Source organism: Cryptomeria japonica, chromosome 11, assembly GCF_030272615.1.
Source record: "Cryptomeria japonica chromosome 11, Sugi_1.0, whole genome shotgun sequence".
NCBI classification, from domain to species: domain Eukaryota; kingdom Viridiplantae; phylum Streptophyta; class Pinopsida; order Cupressales; family Cupressaceae; genus Cryptomeria; species Cryptomeria japonica.
Genome location: NC_081415.1, coordinates 181,990,977 through 182,009,554, shown reverse-complemented (window position 1 = coordinate 182,009,554; position 18,578 = coordinate 181,990,977). Strand labels below are relative to the sequence as shown.

Genomic DNA, 18,578 nt, shown 5'->3' with positions numbered 1-18,578 from the left:
AATCAAAAGATTTCATTATTAAATTTTAAAGTAGTACAAATTATCCACAAGTAATACACAAAATAACCAATAAAAATTTGTCTAAAACGATAACTACTAATTTCCATTTAAATTTTAACATTGTAATATTTTAAATAAGGATAATTACTTTATAGTAAAAAATTATAACTCACCTTTTATAGATGTATTCGTTTATAGTGTCAGGTCCAAGTCATCTATGGAAACACAATTTTTATCTTAATTTAGCATAACAATTAAACTATATACAATAATATGTTGGGTGAAGCCACAAGTAATTAATGCGTTTTTGTCTTCAATAAAGAGAACACACCAAAAGCCTTCATGTACACAACTTTATAACAATCAAAGGACTTCCTTATTAAATTCAAAAGTAGTACAAGTAATCTACTAGTAGAAAAAATAACCAATGAAAATTTGTCTAAAAAGATAACTACTAATTTCTGTTTAAATTTTAACATTGTAATATTTTAAATAAGGATAATTACTTCATAGAAAAAAATAACTCGCCTTTTATAGATGTATCCCTTTATAGTGTCAGGTCCTTCATCTATGGAAACACAATTTTTATCTTGATTTAGCATAATAATTAAACTATATACAACAATATGTTGGGTGAAACCACCAATAATATGTTTTTGTCTTCAATAAGGAGAGTGCACCAAAAAGCATTCTTTCGCAAAAAAAAGTCTAGTACACATATCTGTAACAATCAAAAGATTTCATTATTAAATTTAAAAGTAGTACAAATAATCGACAAGTAACAAACAAAATAACCAATGAGAATTTTTCTAAAAATATAACTATTAATTTATATTTTAATTTTAATATTGCAATATTTTAAATAAGGATAATTGCTCCATAGAAAAAAATTATAACTCACCTTTTATAGATGTATCCTTTTTATAGTGTCGGGTCCTTCATCCATGGAAACATAATTTTTATATGGATTTAGCATAACAATTAAACTATATACAATAATATGCTTGATGAAGCCACCATTATTTTTGTTTTTGTCTTCAATAAGGAGAATACACCAAAAAGCCTTCCTTAGCAAAATTATAGTCCTATACACATATTTATAACAATCAAAGGATTTCATTATTAAATTTAGAAGTTGTACAAATAATCCACAAGTAATAGACAAAATAACCAATGAGAATTTGTCTAAAAAGCTAATTATTAATTTCTATTTAAATTTTAACATTATAATATTTTAAATAAGGATAATTACTTCATAGAATAAAAATATAACTCACCTTTTATAGATGTGCCCCTTTATAGTAGTAGGTCCTCCGTCTATGAAAGAACAATTTTTATCTTGATTTAGCGTAACAATCAAACTATATACAATAATATGTTGGGTGAAGCCACCAATAATGTGTTTTTGCCTTCAATAAGGAGAATACACCAAAAAGCCTACCTTAGCAAAAGTAAATTCTTGTACACATATTTATAACAATAAAAGGAAATTACATTATTAAATTTAAAAGCAATACAAATAATCCACAAGTAATAGACAAAATAACCAACGAGAATTTGTCTAAAAAGCTAAGTACTAATTTCTATTTAAATTCAAACTTTGTAATATTTTAAATAAGGACAATTACTTCAAAGAAAAAAAAATAACTCACCTTTTATAGATGTATCCTTTTATAGTGTCAAGTCCTTCATCCAAGGAAACACAATTTTTAGGATTGCATCAACTTTACTGAAATATTTCTCTCTCCAACTCATTTTTATCAAGATCAATGACACTATTCCTCCAAATGTTACTCCATATGACAATCCTAATGCTATTCCATACAAAGGATATTTAGTGTTTTTATTTTCTTTGTTAATTGAAACTTCAGGAGGATGAGGAATATAGTGTGGCCAAGAACAATTTTTGGGTAGGGGACACCCCCATAAATTAGAATTTCCTGAATAAGAGGTTTCTCCAAATGTACCCATCTGTGTTCCTTGGGGTATACTTCCTGAAAGGTGGTTGTTTGATAAATTTAGGAAACCTAAAGAGCTAAGAGATGTAAACTCCATAGGGATTTTTCCTGAAAATTTATTTCTTGAAAGGTCTAATGACTCTAGCTGACCCATTTTTCCCAAACTACTTGGAATGGTCCCATTCAAATTGTTCATTGAAAGGTTCAAAAACCTTAACCCCTTCAACTTTCCAAAATCAGAAGCAACTTCTCCATCCAATTCATTGTTTGATAGATCTATGGCTGTGAGAGTGGAAAGAATATATGTGTAGTGCTCATCTTTACCCTTTGAAGTCATATCCAATCCATCCCAATATGTTTGCTCATCATAAAAAGTACACAATACAATACCATTTTGGTCTTCTATTGTCATTGCTTGCAATGATACAATTGTGTGTGGAATTAAACCTGAGAAATGATTGGAAGAAAGGAGCAAGATCTGAAGGTGTATTAGTTGGCCTATGACTGAAGGAATATTCCCTGTAAAATTGTTTTCCTTCATCACCAATACTTCTAGAATGTAAAATTTTCCAATTGTTGCTGGCATTTCACCTCCAAAATAGTTGTTCCCAATATCAAGAACCTGTAAAAATGAACAATTTGATATTGAAGGTGGGAAAGATCCATTCAGGATATTACCATGAACAACTAATGATGTTAATTGCCTTAGTATACTAAATTCATATGGTAAGCTTCCCTTCAAACTGTTGTTTCCCAAATTTAAGACAATGAGAGAAGAGCAATTGGACAAGCTTGGAGGGATCATTCCACTTATTTTGTTGTTTGCAAGATTTTAAAACCTGAGTTGAAATAATTTTCCCAGGCTATAAGGAATATTGCCACTAAAGAAATTGTTTGCAAGATTTAATATTCGGAGTTGAGATAATTTGCCCATGCTTGAAGGAATCTTGCCACTGAATAAATTGTCATTAAGAAACAATATTGAAATACTGGAAGGCCATATTGATGGGATGCATCCACTCAGTCCATTTCTTGACACATCTAACTCTGAAAGTTGTGTACATATTGAAAGATTTGACGATAGGCTTCCTTCTAGATGATTTCTTGAGAGATTTAAATAATGCAACTGAGGACTGGTTTCCCATAGCCAAGAGGGAATTACACCCACAAGACTAGCATTTGTTAATTCCAACCTTTCAAGTGAGAATTGTGTTGAGATCCAAGGTGGAAATTCACCATCAATTGTACATGACATTAAAGATAACTCATATAATTGAAAGGATGGAATCCAGATTGTGCTAATATTTAGCACACAATCAGATAAATACAAATAACTTAACCTTGTAAGCTTGTGAAAGAAATTTTCTGAAATGTTCCCCCTCAGTTCATTGTTAGAAAGATCTAAGTTTCTCAACAAAGAGAGACTTCCAAGAGAAGCAGGTATGCTTCCATTAAGCTGGTTGTAAGAAAGGTCAAGTTCAGTTAAAGAAGAAAGGCTTCCAAGAGAAGCAGGTATGCTTCCACTAAGTTGGTTGCCATAAAGGTCAAGTTCAGTTAAAGAAGAAAGGCTTCCAAGAGAAGCGGGTATGCTTCCATTAAATTGGTTGGAAGAAAGGTCAAGTTCAGTTAAAGAAGAAAGGCTTCCAAGAGAAGTAGGTATGCTTCCATTAAATTGGTTGCCAGAAAGGTCAAGTTTAGTTAAAGAAGAAAGGCTTCCAAGAGAAGCGGGTATGCTTCCACTAAGTTGGTTTTTAAAAAGCTCAAATTCAGTTAAAGAAGAAAGGCTTCCAAGAGAAGCGGGTATGTTTCCATTAAATAGGTTTACAGAAAGGTCAAGTTTAGTTAAAGAAGAAAGATTGCCAAGGCAGGAGGGTATGTTTCCATTGAAGATATTAAATGAGAGATCAAGATATGTAAGACGGGTGAGAGAACAAACGAAAGGGGGAATCATCCCAGTAAAGCTATTTCCAGATAAATCTAAATAGCGAATATAAGAGAGATTTCTCAAACAGGGAGGAATGACAGTACCTGATGTAAGAGAGAATACGTCAAGTATAGTGAGCGATGTGAGAAAACGAAGTTGGCACAAGCTCTCAAATAATAATATATTGTTATTATTTACTTATATTGAAGATGTTTCTTTTATGAAAGCAAGCAACTTTACTTTGAGTGATCAATGACACAAAACTTAGAAAGAGGATGTAATGCATCACCATCTAACATATGGATTTTCTTTTCAATCACTATTTGTTTTCTTAATTTGCTAGATTTTTCATAAAGATGAGTACAAATATGATCAACATGAGGAAAATAACAATAAGATTCTGCCTTTATTTTGCTTGTCACATGCAACTTTGATATAAGTAGTAAAGTAAGTACAAAACACATTTGTATTGGCACATTTTTTTAAAAACCACTAATTAACACTCACAAATATACTCAACCAACCCCTCTTTTCACTTCAATAGCTAACTTAACCAAGTAACTAAACATCCACAACAAACAAAACTCTAAACACTTTTCCTATCTAATTATTTTCACGAAACCATGACAAATTTTTATTTATGATTAATATTTAATTATATATTATACATTATTTTTTTATCAAAATAGTCTACAGAATAGATGCATCTTTATGTAAAAGATGAACTTGTCCTTTAATTTTTTTCTGTTGATAATGGAATGGTGCACCCTTTTTCCTACCTAATGCGAAACACGAAAGTGGTGTACCATAGCGTTGCGGACAATATTATGCATATGAGCTGTAGAAGTAACTTAAAAATTGAATACAATGACCAACATTAAAATTGACTGGACGTCTTTGAATTTAATAGACTCTTGAAAGTAACCTTACTATCTCTTCCAGGTGAGTTTTCATCTTAGAGGGACGAAATCAGGGTGAAATTCTGCTTACTTAAGTAGATTAGGAAGGGAATAAAGCACATATTATTCTATTGTCTCGTCCACCTTGTAGACACAAATGGGCAAGTTCCTAGCTTACTAAAAACAAATAGTTTAATATTAGATGTTAATTTTACTTCACAGAAATATGAAAAACAGATATTTACTTTTGGGTTTGGATGACCTCTAAATTATAATGGATTGTTTGATCATTAAAAAAAATTAGGTCTAATAGAATGTAATATTATACATGATTGTAAAAAGATTAAATTGAGTTGTTTCAAAGAAACACCATCCAAAGACTAGTCAAACCACAAGTGTCAAACCACAAACAATTTCATCTTATCTCATGTAATACATATCGACGTTTTAGTTGTCCATACGTCAATTATCAACCCTCTATCATGGTGTTCATTATAGGGGCTCAAATGAGTAGACAATGTATGGCATATGCTCATTTCAGAGACCTTACTCACTTCAAATAACTTATAGTAGTGAAAGAGTTGTAGTTCGATTAGTAAGAATAATATTATGTTCATCATACCATCCACCAAGATTCAAATCCCTCAAAAGTGAGATTTAACCAAGCTTGATCCTAGGAGATCTTTAGCCCCTACTTGTGGTAGCTTAGGCAAATGACAACTTTTTCTTTAGACGCATACTTCAATATATAAATGCAGGGGTATTGATATCTAATCAATCTAGTTGTTGAACCACTAAGAAAAAACTCTTAATAGATTCATTTCATGTTTTTACTTAGTACATTAAGCCAATATTTTGAGATATATCAAACTTGATATAAATTGTAGAAAATGGTAAAGGTAATTTTGCTAATAGCTTATTCTTATATGATAAAGGGGATAGGGTGTTTAGAGAGAGAGGAAGTCATGCAGTTCTACGAGTCTTTCAAAATCAAGAATAACATTTGAAAAAGGGGATCAACTAAGAAGGATTTGTTCAAGGATAAGAAGAGTGAGGTTATGTATTGCTCCTTAGACTATTTTGGTTTCAAACTATCTTGATGCAACTTTACTCCTTTAATTCATTACTTTTTAGCCTTCATTTTCCTTATCTCGACTCCTTTCCTGATTGTTATTTTAATTCAACCATAGATTTATTTGTTCCATACTACTCTTTGATGTTTGTTTGGGATTTTCATTATTTTACCTTTCACATTTCATTAAAAAATGCATAAAACCTTTAAATAGTAATTAATGCAGACACAGAGGAAGGTTTTAGAGATAGGACTATCAAACCATGTAGCCTAGATTTACACACGACAAAAATATCTTAACACCATGAAATATCATCGATTCATATAGTAGAATGATTATAGAATTTTTATTTTCTTTCTAAGTATAAATTATAGATTGGCCACAAGCCACCACAAGCTAATTGCAAGCTTACATGAAAATATGGAATTCAGGATAAGACTCTTGTTACTAACTCACTAACTTGTTGACTCCTAACTTGCTTAGTGACTACTATCTCTCTAGCTTCCTGGCTACTTTCTCTTATATGGAATAGATGTTTAGATATTCATTCTAAGCCTTAGCAATTATTTGTGTCAATTAAAAGGTGCCCCAACACTTGATGCTTCATGAAATGTGTAGGTTGACTTAATCTTGATGATAAAGCTCAAAGAACTAATAAATTAGGCTAGGGTCCCATTTGGAAGTTTCATTGGTCACTATCTATTGTGTGATATGTTAGATTTTATGTTGGAAGGTACAAAAAGGTTTTGCATGTGTCACTTGATAAACTGTATGGTATTTTATTTGTACTATGATCTTTTTTTAGTGATATATTTCTAAAAATTGACCCAAATGCCTTGATACTTAAATATGTTGTTCAAATGGTGTCATATATGTTTGGTTTTTTGTTCCAAGCCAAATGATTGTAACACAATAGATCACATTAAAGTTTTTTGGGATGCGCCTGCATCAGACACCCAAGGTTATTTGATAAGTGAGTCGTTCACTTTACCAATTGTGGATAAAATCCAAGGCATTCCATCTCTACTTGTGAAACCCATGATGAGTCTTCTACTAGTATTCCTCTCTCCTTCACTAGGTATTCCATGTACCATCAATTTTTGGTATTATGCTCAACTTTGTTGTCCAACATCTATTCTATCTACTCTTGTTGGTATTGTGGTAGTTGCTCCTTGAAACAAACTTCTATATTGCCTCTTCTTAAATGTCTCTCATCATACTAATGAATATCTACAATGTTTAATATGGTTGATATGTCATACATTTGGTAACTTAACTTCATGCATGTTACTTGAGTCAAAAATTTTAAAAATTCTTCATGGACCAAACTTCTTTATCTTGAGTTTGTTGTATATGCCTAGTAGGAATCTCTCCTTCTTGAGATATATCTTAAATTCATCACCAACTAGGAACTCTTTGTGTCTCCTTCTCTCATGTAATTAACCTTTGCATTTGTTATTCATTGTCTATAAGTGTTTCCCAACTTCAATATGAATTGTAATTTTTGATTTAGTTTCTAAATTCCTCTACTGAACCACACTCCTTTTGCCTTCTATATTGGTAAATTTGAGTTTCGCAACTCTTGTGGGGTGCACCCCAATCAAAATCTCAAATGGTTTTCTCCTTGTACTCATGTTTATTGAGTTATTGTATGCAAAATTTTATTGTGTTAGGATCATGTCCCAATTTTCTATCTTGTCTCCTACCAGACATCTCAACAAGTTGCTCAAACATTAATATACTACCTTCGTTTCTCCATTAGTTTGTGGGTGAAATCTAGAACTAAACTTTATATATTTCTTCTTCTTTTTCATAATATCCTCCATAAATATTTTTAAAATGGTGTTTCAACCTTACAATTATATAGGGTTACTGTTTATAGTAAGTTTCCATTTGAGTGCAAATTGATCCTATTGGTAAACAAATTTTTCACTGTGATTGATTCTCCAAAACTGACATTATTTTCCCAAAGAGAAGTGACAATCATTCCAATATTTGGAGAGATTATTATGAAATAGCATGATTCCTCTATTTTTGAGAGGAGCAACTCTCTCGTATGATGGTGTTTTTATGGGTTTTGTGTGCGTTTAACTTGAAAGTATTAAAGGAGACAAGACAAAACTAAAGGAAGATGAATAACAAAATCCCTACTGGCAAACCTACAAATATTGAATATGATTTCACAACTGATAATAATTGCAAAGGTATTTTCATGATAAAGTATGTTTTTTTATGCAATGACAATGAAAGAAGCATGAAATATCTCAACATATGAAGAGATGAGTAACTCCAACACATTCAAATTAAGATACCAAATCTTAAATGTACTTAATAAGATCAATTGCATGGATTATAAGAAATTCAATAGATGTGATTTTTTCACGTAGACAAAAGATATCGCCAACTTGACATACAAAAAATTAGTAATAATAACTTGAAAATTAATCTAGAACATTTGAGCTAAAGAAATTCTTTATTGTTTCCATGGAATTATGCAAACTCAAGAACCCTTCTATACAAAGTGTAAACACAAAAGCCGTCAATGTATCTCTCTAAGAATTTTTGCAAAATTTCTCCTCTATAAAAGTCCCCTTTACATTTTAATTAGCATTGTATTTATATGCTAGCTCTTTGATAACTAACTTGTAATCCCTTTTTGTAACTACCTAAGTAATCACTTTTCATAACTACCTAAGCAATTATTTCTCGCAACTACCTTAGTAATTACTACTCATAACTATCTAAGTAATCGGTTTTTATAACTACTTGTTGGGAACAAGTTAGGATTTACCTAACTTTTCTATAAATTGGGTCAAAACTATAACTCTTAATTACAATAAGTGACATTAGTCAGTTTTACAAAATGATAATTTAAAATTTGTAACTAAAGAAGAGAGTATTATTGGTTTTTTTGCGATGAGCATTGTGTCTCTTCCTAATCCATGAGTCATGCATTCAAAATCAAGGTCTATCAATGAACAACCTATCCTTAATGGATCCTCACCTTGACAAAAATTTGAATCTCCATGCTTTGTTAAGTTTGATCACTAAATTTAACTCTTTTATCGCAAATATAGGAAATCTTCTCACTTAGGGTTAGGATTACAGGATCTAGGCAGTGTCCCATTACTTTTCTCACAAATTTAGTTTCTCCTAGTACTCCATCGACACCTCCAATTGCACTTACTATCTCATTCACTCAGTCCAAGTTACCTTCAATGATCTCATCTTCAAACATCCTCATTGTCTAAAATTTATACTTTAGATTATGCATCTGGACTTGCTTGATCTTTAGATCTCCTTCATAAATCTTGCTTAACTTATCCCAAATTTCCTCTATATATTTGTAACCAATGACCTTCAATAACTCTAAGTCACTCAAACTACTAACAATTGCATTTCTTTCCTTGGCATTATTCTCATGCTCATTGATCTCATCCGAAGTAGATGGACTAGTATAACTACTATTAATAATATCCCATATTTTGGGTGATGGAGAATTCAAATAATATTCCATATGTGCTTTCCAAAAGGAATAATTTGTGCCATCAAACTTTGGTACTTTGTAACTATCCTCCTATAAGATTTACTTAGAAGAACCTTGCTCTAATACCAATTGTTTAACACACCACAAGACTAAGAAGGGGGGTGAAATATTCTTATCAAAGTCCTTTTAAATTTCTTTAGTAATAAATACTTATCAATTATCATTAACCAACTAAACATCAATGAAAGATGAAACAATAAACAACAAACACTAAACACATGAACACTAAAATTTTACATGGGAAATTCAATGTGGGAAAACCCGTAGTGATAATCACACTCACAATATAAGTGATTGAATACAATGTTTTAGGCACAAGGCCAAGGAAGCTCACTACTCTTGATTTAGACTCATAGGATAAGGCACACAACCTTAGGGAAAGATACAGTGGACATACATTATTGAGATTCATGATCCTAAAGCAAGATATAGATCTACCAAGCTACCAAAAGGACTCGATACTTTTTGAAAAACATTGAGAAAAGATTAATTGAATCTAAGTAGGATCTCCTTATCATAACTACATCACAAGTTGATATATTCACACTTTTTCCTTCAACACATGTACTTCTACATCACCCTCAACCAATCCACACCTCAATTCACACACTTGCACATCTATATAGATCAACTTATTTATCGACACACTCAAATGCATCGGTCACAGACAATCATAAATTACACAACGCCAACTACAATGAAGTATTTCACTAAATGTGGTCCACTCTAGGAGATAAAGGGGACCGCAATACATCACAACATGTCTTCCTAAGTTAATTCCAACAAACTACACACACCAACACATCCTTCAAAGTCAACATCAAACGTAACATGTAGATAAACAATAAAGCACACTAGCCAATCATCCCAAAATAATTTTCTAGTGCAAATAACTTAATATGTACCTTCACATGCCCCAATAAAACCCATAACAACACGTTAACTCAACCTCCAATCAATATCCAGACCAAAAGAGTATGATCCAAATAAGATAAACCAACTGAGTTGGCTAGAGACCAATACAATAGATAGCACCAAACAATAAAACAACATAACTTTAGTTGCAGAGAAAACCAACACTTGAATTTTTAACTATAGCATTCCATGAGCAATAAGAACATGCCCTCCAAGCCAAAAAACTTGAACTAACACTGCAGAGTGATGCAGAGCACTCTTTGGACTAGTCTTAATAAATAACCTCACTATTAACAAACTACAACAATCAACTTCAACATTCAAAGGACTAAGGACCTAAAAATATAATACTGCAACATCCACAAAAAATAGGCATTAAATCCAAAACTGCAATTCATCATCTTCAAAAGCAGAGGAATGCAAAGAATTCTCCCATTAGGACTTTAAATACTCTTTCTTGTGTATTTCAACTTCCTTTATTGCCACCTTTTAGAAACACCACATACTCACTCAATATTACAACTAGACATCATAACAACATTTGAACTCTCATTTTCAGATCATACAATACCAATTAATAATTAGATCAATGTTAATGACCACAATTGTACTAAGAACACAACTAAGCAACTACAACTGCCTCTTTACCTATGTCATTAATACACACAAGTGTGACATTAATGACAACACCATGCAAATTGTAAATTGTAGACACCTATAATACTCCTTTAATTAAATAAATATTTATTATTTATTTATTTTATATTTTATAATGTCTTGGAGGCCCCTGCTTATCGTCTCTCACAAAGACAAGGTTGCGAGGTGCCCCTTAAGTTGTTGTGCTTTTGAGTTTAAGGAGACTCCAAGTGTGGGACTGATTTTTCTACCATTGGACATTGACCTTATGAATAGCCCATTTTTGGTGTGTCTTCTTTTGTGATAAGATCAATGGAAATTTGGGCTTTGAAGATTGTAGGCCATACTCTTGTTATCATTAATCACACAACAACCATTATGTCTTCTTTTTTGCAATGTTTTCTTGCCACAATGATCATCAAAGAATTAGATTTGGTCACATTCAATACCGAAAAAACAAATTTATACTTGGACAGGCATTAGGCAAAAAAAACTTCCCCAAAAATGTGTCTCTAAGACTTCTTGTTGCATTTGTGGCACTTTCCATCACATCTCTGAGACATCTTGTCGCGTATGTGGCACATCTTGTTGTGTTTTCGATATCTATTGTCATGTCTATTTTTATGCAAAAATACATATTTGGACATTATTATTGTGTTTAGATCTTAAAAACACATTTGTGACATATATCATCGCATCCCTAGTATCTTTCTACGTATTTGATTAAAGAGATTGACAGAGTTTCCCAACTAATTCATTAGGATTCCTAGTCAGTCAACCATTAGGTCACCATTTCTACCTTTTCATTTTTAGTGCTTTCAAACCCCCATTCATCCAAAACACCAACCTTGCGAGAAGTTAAAAGTTATATTCTTGTCCTCACTATCTTGCATCAAACTTTGATATCACCAAGTGGTCTCTTCCTTAGATCTATCATCTTCAAGTAGGACACCATTATAGTCTCTTGAGTTAGGATACCTTACCTTGGAATTTGTCATGTTACGAGAAGTCATATCTTGCTTGAGTTATCGATTCATGGATATCTATCATAATCCTAATTCTATCATCATTTGGAATTTCATTTTAGGACCTTTACAAGGAAAACTCCTGACTTTTGGTCATTATCATATATTTGCCCCATCATTACCCCTTGGTCATCTTTCCATTCCCTCAAGTCAAACTTGGATCTTATATGATTGAAACTAGTGCCCAAAGACTCAAAAGAGAATCCTAGGAAGCTTAAAGATCTCAAGACATGGATACTTATGCTTATGATGAATAAGAGTTTTACAACACTAGGAATTTCAAAATCTATAGTAGTGAGCAAGATTCAGATGATGAGTCCAACTCAAAATTCAACAAGTTGCTTGAGACAATCTTACGCAAGGATCCACAATTGTATTTCTTAATGATTTCTCAAGATGGTGTCAAGTTACCTCCTGATTTTGATGTGTCTCGACTTTTGGAGGTCAACCAAGATAGTGTCGATGCTAGTTAAAATAGACATAGAGATACCCAAGTGTTTGAATCACCTTCATGCCTTTTGCAAAAAACTAGACATCCATATCCAAATGCGTATTTGATGAACTCATGAGCAATATCATACTAGTGACCTTCATAGTTGAAGAACTACCAATACACGTATTAATGACCAACACTAAGATCGACATCATGATACAAACCAAGGTCAGGTTTGTGTTCGTACTTTCACTAAACAACCTCATGTTTCATTAAAGTAGAATCAACATGGTCATATCCAAGGTTAATGTCTCGTGGTCATGGTCCCACTAGACAACCTGATGTTTTATTTGATGATCAAAACCAAGGTCATGTTTCTAATACCCATCATAATCACATTCATGATTCTCACACTCATTCAAGGTTCTTTAATCAATACCAAGGTCATATTCTAGGTGGTTAATATAAAAATTGCATTCCTCCTCCATCACCTCCAAAAGACCCATATAGTTACATTCCTCCACCCAGTATCCAATATCCTAGTTATGTACCTCCTCTCGCTAGTCATTAAAACACCTTCATTACACCTCCCAATGATATTTGCAGCAACAAGTGAAGAAATTACAACAATAAATGGATAGTATGCATACTCTTCTTAAGAACTACATGCTTCAAAATATTTTTCCTTATCCCTTTGATAGGAATATACCCATACCACCCTTTCCCTCTAATTTTGATGTGCCTAAATTTAACAAGTACAAGGGAAAGGGTGATCCTAAGAAACATATTAGAGAATTATTCAGTGCTCGTATATAGGTTTCTCATGAAGTTCCTACCTAATTCACCTCTTCCCTCATAGTCTAGGGGGACAAGCTATGGAGTGATTTTCACAATTACCTCCTGGGATTAGTTCTTGGGGTGACTTGGCTAAGAATTTCATTCAACACTTCTCCTAAAAAACTAAGTATGAGGTCTCAATGACAACTTTATATACCACATACTTCTAGTGCAGGACATACACATATATTGACAACTACAGACTATTTTACTAAATGGGTTGAGGCCATTCCGGTATGAAAGACATCCTCAGAAGGTTGTTTGTAACTTTTTGAAAGAGAACGTCCTGGTTCGATTTGGGGTCCCGCTAAAAATTGTGGCTGACAATGCTACTAATTTCTCTTCTATTGAGATTTCTTTATTTTTCTATGATCATGGAATCTCTCTTGCTCACTCTGATTATTATCCTCAGGGAAATGGTCAAGCTGAATCCAGTAATAAAAACCTCATAAATATCATGAAAAAAATTAGTGAGTGAAAACTTCAAGGATTGGCATAAAAAGTTGTATGAATCCCTTTGGGTTGATCGTACATAGCCAAAGCGGGCTATTGGGATGTCACCATTTGAACTGGTCTATGGTGTAGGCACTCAGGTAGCACTTCCTTTGGAACTGGCAACTACTAAGTTACAAACTGTCATTGAAGACGCTTATTTTCAGAATTCTTTGGAAAAGCGGATTATGCATTTGATGAGAATTGATGAAGAAAGGGATAAATTAGTGGATCGGGTAATAGAGCACCAGATGAGGGTGAAGAGGATATTTGACAAGCGGGCCAAGCCACGAAAATTCATGCTAGGCGATCAAGTACTGCTCTAGGAAAGAAGAAGGGAACCCAAAGGGGCACATGCAAAGTTTGAATTGCTCTGGAAAGGACCATTCTTGATTCATGAGGTAAAAGGACCAAATTCATTTAAACTTGCATATCAAGATGGTACTGCTCTTCCTCTGACATATAATGGTCAGGATTTGAAGTTATATCAATTGTAAACGAGTGTCCCTCATGGTTTTGTATATAGTGTTCTAGTTGTTTGGCAGTTGTGTGTCTTTTTCTGTTTTTGTTTCTGTTTGGGTCTTTAAATAAAGTCTGCTTGCAAAACCAAAGATTTTGGAGTTCATTTCTAGTTCCTTCACAGTCCTAGTCCCTAGTCAGAGCCAATGTTATCCCCCCTGCAATTTTCCCTTTTGAATGTTCATACTTGCGGGTTGTCTTATTGTGCCTTTATTCTCGTTGGGTCTTTTGTTCTCCTTCGTACTTGAACCATTGAACTCTTTCTTAAAAGTTCAATAGGTTCAAAGTTCAAAGCGCGTTTTAGGAAAAAATATCATTTGTGGTCTTTTTCTTCGTGAGAGCAAGCACACTTTTGTTTTATGTCTTGAGCTTTGAACCCGTGAACCTTAATTGGTTCAAGGTTCAAAATGTCTTTTGTAAGTCGCGGCAATGTATTGTTGTATAACGAGCGATGTCTATATGTTTTAAGTTAAGTTTTCGACCTTGAACTTTGAACCAAATCTCAAGCGGTTCAAATGGTTCAAGGCTTCTGCTTAATAATCATTGTTGATGCTCGTTCTCGGTATTGTTGTGTGCGGCTCATTCATTGTTGTACTTCCTAAATGAACTTGAACCACTGAACTTTTTGTCAAATGGTTCAAGGTTCATGAGTTCATTTCAAAACTAACTCTAAGGCTTTTGATGATAATGAAAGTGGAGCAACAAGAAGGAATATTCCCAACATTCAGCAGTTTTAAAATTCTAAATATGGAAAGTAATCATGAGTGCACCAACTACTTGTGCGGAGGTGATAGATAATTAATAAGGTGTCATATTTTAGTCATTTCACTATTACTTCGCACGCATGAGTAAATAATTATGAAGCATGTGTGGCTTTATAGATATTTTCTCATCTGATCAAAAGGAATGTATGAATTTATTTCCATAGTTTGTAAGGGTTGCGACTGTCATACTTGAGCAAATTGGAGGCGCCGAAGGTAAAACCGGCTCTGATTTCCTGAGGAAGTTTCTAGTTTTCATGGTGGTAATGGGTAAGTTCAGATGACTCTTCCTAAGCTGTGTTTCTTTAAGTTCTAAAGATTTATCAGTATAGGAATAACATCTCTAAATTGTTGGAGTAGAATTTTGCCTTGTTTTAGAATTTCTTGGTTAGAAGTATAGATAGGCAGTATGAGGCCAATATTGTTGAAGCTTGGTCGGACCTCATGTCTAGTGAGCATATTATTAGAGCTAAAAGATACTTCCTTGGTTCATGTTGATTTAGGGGATTTCTTTGAAAGAGGCAAGAACCCTCAAACCGGTTCAATGATGGAGAAAATAGTGAAAAGCGGTCTTGTTGAAGTCGTTGCATTTCCGCTTGTCGCACCATGTCCGGATTTGGTGATGGCTTACATGAATAGGTATGACATAGAGAACAGATGCATCAGAACTAGTAATGGTGAGTTTCTAGTCAATATCAACAAAGAAACAATAATGGCAGCAATGGGAATTGCGCACAAGGACGAATACGAAGACTTGACAATTGGGAACTCATATGCCTATTTCTCGAAAAAGAAGAGTAAGTACATGAGTGTAATTGCTAGGAATTGGCTCCTAAAAGTTCAGAAAGGAGGGTCATGGCTGCCAAAGCCCTTGACTAGAGAGAATTTCATCACAGAAGTGCGGGATATTGTGATACTTCTGAACAGGGTGAAGGGAAACTCACATTCTTTCTACTAGGAGGATTGGATGTACTTTTTCATCCAGGTGGTGTTATCTGGTGACAGGTATCTCGATTGGTCTCAGGTAATTGTAGAAAGACTTCATGAAGGATTGAGTAACTTTGTGGGAATGTCAGGTTTTTATATGTCTTCTTATCTTTTCTACATACTAGCTTGTACAAGGGATTGACCAAGTTTTCCTAATGAACCTTGGGTAGATGGGATGAGGGTGTATAATTATTATCCCTTATTACAGCAGCAGAGACATGTCGAGCAAATTGACAGATGGAATGGGGTCTTCGCGGGAAAACTTGCTTTTGAGCTCCAGGGGGATGTGAACAGGAGAATGTCTATTGAAGCAATGGAGTTCATAAGCATATATGGTAGTTTCTTTATTCAATTTCCTAGGTTTACTTACCTACGGGTAGGTGGTTTTGAGGGTCAACCATTCAAGCTGTCTAGGTATGCCTTCAACAACTATGTACTTATAGAGGTGAGCAAGTAGCTAGCTTACATTGATAAAAGATTGGGAACAAAGGGTGAGTCTGGAATTGTATTCCTTGTTGAACTCGGATACTATAGTTGTAAATCTATATCTAACGCCCTGAACCTGGAATTAGAATTCAAGAGGATGAACATGTAGCCATATGTGGCAAGGCAAAAGTTTGACAGTAGAGGTTATGCCAATGAAAACCTAAATGTAGATAACCATTTTTTCCATGAGCCTCAGTTGGAGGATTACTAGGAGAATTGCAATGATGAATATGAGGTAAGGAAAAGATTGTGGTCAAGGTTCACTTTGCAACAAAAAATTACCATGAAGCTTTCGATTAATATATTTGTATTATCAGAAGATACAGGGGAAGATGTCCTAGATCCTGAGTTCGACACAGAGGTTCAAGGAAAACCAATTCCAGAAATTGATTGGAATAAAAAGGAGGATGGCAATATTCAAGCTAGAACTTTCAATGTTGTGAGAAGAACAGAAAGATGGTTGAGAAACCAAAGGTTTAAGGAGGGATTTCACCTGTCCTCGCGTGAAATAAGAATTGATTCACACATTGTGACTCAATCTCCCATTTCTTCCACTAATGAAATTGTTAATGTTGCAGGTGTTTCAAGACCTATTGTTGAGAAAATCCAACCTAGGAGATCAAAGAAGTCACCATGAGGTCTCACAGTTGCTCGGGTAAATTGGTCTAAGAGTAAGAAGAAGAGTAGGGAGCCCATTTTGAAATAGGTTGTTGTTGACCTAGACCCTAGTGAAGAGATAGAGGAAACAATGGATCCACAAGACCTGGATGAACGTGAGATTTGGAAATGGACACGAGCAAGGAAGAGGAAATCTGACAAAACCCCATGAACACCTTGATTATTGTCACTTCACCTGATATACAAACAACTCCACCACCTAAAGAGCCTGCAAACGCACCACGATGGTTGGAAGTTGTTGTTGGAAAGAAACGGAGTGTAGTGCCGATTACAATCCCTATGGAGGACATGGTCAGTAGATGTTTGGGAAAGGCGTCAAAGCCAAAGAAACTCAAGATGCGGACAATGCTTGAAGTAGATGAAGCAACAGGTCATTGGACGGCCGAGATAGCCCAACCAATTCTAGGGAAAGATGTAGATAAATCTACTGAGGAGGATTTTACAATTGAAAAGATAGATTTGGGAGTTGCTTCACATGCTGTGGATGTTAAGCATTTGGAATCATCCACAAAAAGGATAATTTCAAGAACGTGGAAGGATGAAAAAGACAAAAGGGAATTGAAGCAAGTTGTTACTCAGATGACTGAGTATATCAATGCCATCAATAATCCAAACCCCCAACCTTTGTCATAGATACCGGTATCATTTGATCCCAAATCCCCGGCTGACCAGAAGATGTTGGACTAGGTTCAAAGGAACAGAGTAGTTACAGAAATGTTCAATAAATGGTTGGATCTTATAATGCAACAGGGATCAGATTATATTGTTAATCTGGTGAAAGTCTATAAAGATGCCAAAACTGTGAGCAAAGAATTAGAGCTAGAGACGGTGGCTTGGGAGAAAGAAAGGATCAAATGGGTGGCGGTCCCTGCGCAAATGAATGATATACAAAAATATGGGGTGATGAAGTTCCTGGCTGAAAAACCAGTAGAAAATTTGGATGATAATGTATTGTATGTATCAAGGAAGAATGTGGAATGGTGCAACTCAATCATCAAACAAGGTCACGAAGAGTACACCAAATTGCTTAGAGGATTGACAAAATTGATTGATACAATCCAGAAGGATCTCAAGTGCATTGACATCCAGCTTATGAAAGACGATGCCAAGACAATTGAGGTAGCTGTGGATATGACCAAGATTTTTCAGGAAAGAATTCAATTCATTCAAACAACAAAATCTTTGACCATGGATGACTTCTCAAAGGTGGCCAGAATCGAATTGATGGTCATAGTCTTCTCGGATCATTTGGAGGTACACAAGGAAAAAGTGGCACAAGTGAACATGGATAAGGAGGTGTGGAAGCAAAGAATTTAGCACATTGGTCTTCCTTATTTTTAGGTCATCTTGAACTTCTCGGTGGCACACTTGGAATGGCGTGGCTCTGCGGCAAAGGAGGACATATCCA

General features: G+C 34.2%; 1 protein-coding gene and 1 long non-coding RNA gene across 2 annotated transcripts; both read right to left on the bottom strand.

Moving 5' to 3' along the window:
• Positions 1 to 529: 529 nt before the first annotated feature.
• Positions 530 to 1,405, bottom strand: LOC131068153 (uncharacterized). Its single transcript, XR_009359327.1, has 3 exons — positions 1,278 to 1,405; positions 902 to 1,085; positions 530 to 721 (listed from the first exon to the last, which is right to left on the bottom strand). It is a non-coding gene; the product is annotated as an uncharacterized LOC131068153 (long non-coding RNA).
• Positions 1,406 to 2,790: 1,385 nt separating this feature from the next.
• On the bottom strand, positions 2,791 to 3,909 carry LOC131860115 (receptor-like protein 53). The gene has a single exon (XM_059214483.1). The coding sequence runs from the start codon at positions 3,907 to 3,909 to the stop codon at positions 2,791 to 2,793; it is 1,119 nt and encodes a 372-aa protein (XP_059070466.1).
• Positions 3,910 to 18,578: the final 14,669 nt, after the last annotated feature.